General features: G+C 37.4%; 1 protein-coding gene across 4 annotated transcripts in view; it reads left to right on the top strand.

Annotated features, from left to right (window-relative positions):
• The window catches only part of LOC107742837 (proto-oncogene tyrosine-protein kinase Yrk-like), a 28,912-nt gene extending 23,436 nt beyond the window's left edge, over window positions 1–5,476 (top strand). For 2 of the 4 annotated variants that reach the window (XM_016555896.1, XM_016555895.1), the window contains exons 8-13: window positions 467–631; window positions 1,980–2,159; window positions 3,205–3,281; window positions 3,945–4,098; window positions 4,389–4,520; window positions 5,097–5,476. In XM_016555896.1, coding sequence (XP_016411382.1) covers window positions 467–631; window positions 1,980–2,159; window positions 3,205–3,281; window positions 3,945–4,098; window positions 4,389–4,520; window positions 5,097–5,305 — 917 coding nt within the window. In that variant the 3' untranslated portion in view covers window positions 5,306–5,476. Of the gene's footprint in view, window positions 1–466; window positions 632–1,249; window positions 1,406–1,979; window positions 2,160–3,204; window positions 3,282–3,944; window positions 4,099–4,388; window positions 4,521–5,096 lie in introns of all 4 variants that reach the window. The other 2 variants (XM_016555897.1, XM_016555898.1) reach the window with 2 other exon arrangements.
• The last annotated feature ends 239 nt before the right edge of the window (window positions 5,477–5,715 follow it).

The following is a 5,715-nucleotide window of genomic DNA, read 5'->3' as shown; positions in this document are numbered from 1 at the left end:
CTCGGACCGAACGTTTTGATTGGACGAACATTTCTTGATCCTATGCCTTCCACAGATTATATAAATACAGACAAATACATTTAGACCACTTAACTTAATGATTGCTATCGGGATGTGAAGAGACTTTCAACCAGCATAACAAAAAATGTTTCTGAAGACAATCACCTATTGCACCTTTAACATTTAACATCCTTTAGCATGACTCAACACCACAACAGTGGTGATATCTGACATGCTACAGCTGTTGATTGTCAGTGATCTCTGTCGCCCTCTGCTGAGTGAACATGTATCATTCCGGTTTTTCATGCATATGTTTGCTTAAGAGTGCTTCTTTAATCTGATTTGGGCAGCATTTTGTGTATGTGTAAGTGTTTGTTTTATATAGCCTGCTGTTTGTGTCTTCTTTGCATCTCTGTCTCCTCTCGTTTCTATCCGTGTCTTTCTTTTTCCTTACTCTGTTCTTTAGAGCGTGCAGCAGGGCTGTGCTGCTGTTTGATTGGCAGCTGTAGGCGGGGCATGCCTAAGCTGGCTGACCTGTCAGTGAAGACTAAGGATGTTTGGGAGATTCCCAGGGAGTCACTTCAGCTCATTAAGAAACTGGGCAATGGCCAGTTTGGTGAAGTGTGGATGGGTAGGAACCACAAAAAGCATGGGAACATATTGCAGGAAGGAGGGAACAAACCTTGCACACCTTGACCACCCTGCCTGTGGTACAAAGCCTTGCAATTATATTAAATGTCTTAAAGAGATAGTTCATCCAAAAAATAAAATTCTGTCATCATTTACTTGCCCTCATGTCGACTTTATTTCTCCTGTGAAACACAAAAGTTTTGGTTACCATTTACTTATATTGTATGGATTGTTATGAATTTTTTTTTTAAATGACTTCTTTTATGTTCCACAGAAGAAAGAAAGTCACAAGAGGGTGAAAAAAAAAAAACGTTAATTTTTTGGTGAACTATCTCTTTAAACGATTCTCTCATTATAAGGCAATTGTCTGTGTATTTCTGTAAAAAAAAAGAAAGAAACATTCTAATAATTTTACAATTAAAATGTTTTGGAAGACTTCCATTGTAGTAAATTGTGAAAAGGGGTCCAAACTATTTTGCAAGGCGCTGAAGATGAAAGAATGGAGGTCAGGGAAATAACGTAAAGCTGTGATGTGTTTGTTCTCTCCCTCTGGTCCTTCTAACATTGCATGCCACCCTGTTCCCTCCCCACTCTTTCTCTCTTTCAACACCCTCAACAGGTAGTAATGATGGTTTATGTTGCTACTTGACTAAAGCCTGTCTAAATGCCACGCCCCAAACGATGGGTTTAGGACGGGATGCCTGGGAGATCGCCCGGGAAACGTTGCAGCTCAACAGGAAGTTGGGTCAAGGTTGTTTTGGCGACGTCTGGATGGGTGAGAGGGATACGATGATACCCAGTGTGGATGTTCATGTCAGCATTTGCTAATGCTACAGCCAGTGTTTCCAAAGGATGCACCAGCCTTCTTCGCCACTTTAGCATGTTTTCCTATGTCTGTTTTAATCCGTTTGTTTTCTATAATTTGGTCAGTGCAGTCATAATGACAAGAGAATATGAAAAGGTGTTCTTTTGTGGGCTGAACATCCCAAATGCTTAAAGCACAAATGCTGAGATTGACCCTGCTTTGCCAAGCATCAGACTATGGATCTGAACTGTCAGCTAATCCCCAATATAGCACTACGTCAGCTAAACCTCAATAGCATTTTAGCACTGTGTCGATGTTCATTGTGACATTAAAAATGCAACAGCACAGTCGCATAAAAAAAAAAAAAAACAAAGTTCAGCTCTTTACCAGGAGCTGAGTATTGTGTTGTCTGCAGCAATCCCAGCTTCCTGTTGCTTTGGTGTGTGGCCATATTCCATCTGTTTCTCTTTATCTCCTTCTTTCATCCCTTAAACTTTGTTCAAATGGCTCTTCCAACTGTGTCTGACACCATTTCTATGTATAGGCATGTGGAATGGCACAACTAAAGTTGCAGTGAAGACCCTGAAGCCAGGCACCATGTCTCCAGAGGCCTTCCTGGATGAGGCCCAGATCATGAAGAGGCTCCGTCATGATAAACTGGTACAGCTGTATGCTGTGGTGTCTGAGGAGCCCATCTACATCATCACTGAATTCATGAGTCAAGGTATGGACAATAATGAGAATGTCGTCTGTTGTTTGTGGTTGGTAAAATGTTTTTTGAAAGAAGTCTCTTATGTAAAAATGCAACAGAACAATCACATAAAAAAAAAAAAAAATCAAAGTTCAGCTCTTTACCAGGAGCTGAGTATTGTGTTGTCTGCAGCAATCCCAGCTTCCTGTTGCTTTGGTGTGTGGCCATATTCCATCTGTTTCTCTTTATCTCCTTCTTTCATCCCTTAAACTTTGTTCAAATGGCTCTTCCAACTGTGTCTGACACCATTTCTATGTATAGGCATGTGGAATGGCACAACTAAAGTTGCAGTGAAGACCCTGAAGCCAGGCACCATGTCTCCAGAGGCCTTCCTGGATGAGGCCCAGATCATGAAGAGGCTCCGTCATGATAAACTGGTACAGCTGTATGCTGTGGTGTCTGAGGAGCCCATCTACATCATCACTGAATTCATGAGTCAAGGTATGGACAATAATGAGAATGTCGTCTGTTGTTTGTGGTTGGTAAAATGTTTTTTGAAAGAAGTCTCTTATGCTCACCAAGGCTGCTATTATAAAATATTATTGTCTATTTGAATATATTTAAAAATGTAATTTATGCCTGAGATGGCAAAGCTGAATTTTCAGCAGCCATTTCTCCAGTCTTCAGTGCCACGTGATCCTTCAGAAATAATGCTAATACTCTGATTTGGTGTTCAATAAATATTTCTTATTATTATCAATGTTGAAAACCGTTTTAGATGCTTAATATTTTTGTGGAAACCGTGATAAATTTTTTCAGGGTTCTTTGATTGATAGAAAGATCAAAAGAACAGCATTTATTTGAAATAGAATTATAAATGTCTTTACGGTCACTTATGATCAATTTAATGCATCCTTGCTAAATAAAAGTTTTAATTTATTAAAAAAAACTTGCTGACCCCAAATTATTGAATAATAATGTATGTTTCTATTTATATAAATATTACAAAAATAATTTAAATAATTTAATTTATATAAAGGTACATATACATTTTTGCCTCGATTGTTCTGTGATTTAGGAAGCTTGTTGGACTTCTTGAAAGATGGAGATGGCAGAAATCTAAAATTGCCTCAACTTGTGGATATGGCAGCCCAGGTAAAGCTTCTTAGTCAACAAATGTCTAGCAAACTTTTATTATCCATTACTGGGACAATCCTCCAGAAACGTTAAATGGTTTAGGTTGGAGCCAAGGACCATTTCTTATTTAGAACAATTCCTGAACAAATTAATATTATGAGCTGGTGTTCTGTCTAGTGAATCAAAAAAATAAAAATAAAATACAATGGGACCAGTAAGCTGAATTCCTGAACATTTTCCTGAGTCCTAAAGGAAAATCAAAAACAAACAGCTCGACCTGTGTAGTGCGATTCTCGAATGAATGACTCTTCAGTCAGTTGTTTTTAGTGAATCAAAAATATTCAGCGTAAGCAGAATCATTCCCATCTCTATAAATGGTAATATATCAGGATCAAGGCCACATTAGATCTTCAGATCCTGGATTGGTTAAAGATTCAACCTGCAGGATTTATATTAGCATAAAATGTACACAACTGGTTATAAGAGAACTACATTACACAGCCGTTCTGCACAGGGTCAATCACCCTTAAACCTTTGAACCATAGAAGAAATAAGACACTTAAACAAATGTGCCAATCCTTCAGATAAGCTCTAAGAAGCATCTTGAGAGCATGTTTTTATTAAAACTAATAGCAATCTCCCTTCTTAGTATTGTGATGAAAGTGCTTTTATTTCTTCTAGATTGCTGCAGGCATGGCCTATATTGAACGGATGAACTACATCCACAGAGACCTGCGAGCTGCCAATATCCTGGTTGGAGAAGGTCTGGTCTGTAAGATTGCAGACTTTGGGCTGGCTAGACTCATCGAGGACAATGAGTACACAGCTAGACAAGGTCATTCACAATTTAAGATCCAAACTTGATCTTAACTAGATCTTAATCTGCTACCTCCTTTATTTGATACTATCAAATATTATTTATCTCTTCCTTGGCCTCTACTCAGTTTCATTCCAGCTCATTTTGTTCTAATTTTCATTTTACAGCACTACAGTTTTTATCTTTCATTACTCTATTTTGGGCTGCTATATCTCAGTACTTCGGTTCAGCACTTTCTATTTGATCTGTCATTTTTATAAATCATTGTTAAATGTGCTGAACTAATTGTCTTGATTATCGTATTATAGGAGCAAAGTTTCCGATAAAGTGGACTGCCCCAGAGGCTGCTCTTTATGGTAAATTTACCATCAAATCAGATGTGTGGTCTTTTGGTATTCTGTTGACTGAGCTCATCACCAAGGGCAGAGTGCCTTACCCAGGTGTGTCCTCGTTGAACCACTATGACTACACTTTTATTCACACTGCCTGTATGCTTCTTTCTCTTGTACACAGATATAAACTTAGAATTGTGAGAAAGAATGTATTAATAGTAATTAAAGCCTTTTTAAATATTTTGACTATTTCACTTTACATAATTTTATTAAAATATTTTACGTAAAACTGGAATTTTATTTCATTTTTAAATGTTTTTAATAATAATTTAAACTAATTTCACACTGTTTGACAAGATAAAATTGAAAAACCATATCAAATTAATAAAAAATGTAATATTATCAAAAAAATCGCAATTTGATATTTTCCCCCAAATCGCACAGCCCTATATTAATACTTAGTTCGAACTTTAGCGATTGACAGACAACATTTTCTGTATGTTAAGCACATCATTTCTTTGAAAGCACTTTCATTTGTTGAATCATAAAAAAATATGAATAATAAAAATAATAAAAAGTTTATTTTATGATTTTTTTTATCATGTTAATGGAAAGGGTCATGTGGATCACCTGTTGCGGTACAAATATGTTTATTTTTATTTCTCTGTGTATGAATTTGCATAGGGATGAACAACAGAGAGGTTCTGGAGCAGGTGGAGCGTGGATATCGAATGCCGTGTCCGCAGGGCTGCCCAGCATCTCTGCATGAGTTGATGCTGCAGTGCTGGCGGAAGGATCCTGACGAGAGGCACACCTTTGAGTACCTGCAGAGCTTCCTGGAGGACTACTTTACTGCTACTGAACCCCAGTACCAGCCTGGAGAAAACCTGTGATAGACGCATATACACCTAAGTGCATTAGCTCAATATATCCTTCAGGAAAGATGCAATTGCCTTTACTTTCTATCACAATACCTCCATAAACTGATTTTGATCCATGGCCCTGCAATCACAAGCTCCAAATGAGCATGCTTTAGTCCAGTTTCTCATTCCGTGCTTTAACTTGAGAGCTTCAAACTAAAAAAAAACTTTCCTGCTCTCAAACAGCAAGACTGGGTCACTTAAGTCTGAACTAATACAGTGGTCAATGTTAATATTGGTTCTTTAACTTAAAATACAACAGCACATATTATACAGCATATTAATACTTCATCTCTCCTTTAAGCAATAGCAATTAGTTACCTATTCAATCATATTACTATATCCACCACTGTATTTGTATGTTCTGTCACTTGTAGACTATT

Source organism: Sinocyclocheilus rhinocerous, unplaced genomic scaffold, assembly GCF_001515625.1.
Source record: "Sinocyclocheilus rhinocerous isolate Xijiao unplaced genomic scaffold, SAMN03320098_v1.1 scaffold1338, whole genome shotgun sequence".
Classification (NCBI taxonomy): domain Eukaryota; kingdom Metazoa; phylum Chordata; class Actinopteri; order Cypriniformes; family Cyprinidae; genus Sinocyclocheilus; species Sinocyclocheilus rhinocerous.
Note: the sequence above shows the minus strand (reverse complement) of the source record. Positions and strands in the feature narration are given on the sequence as shown.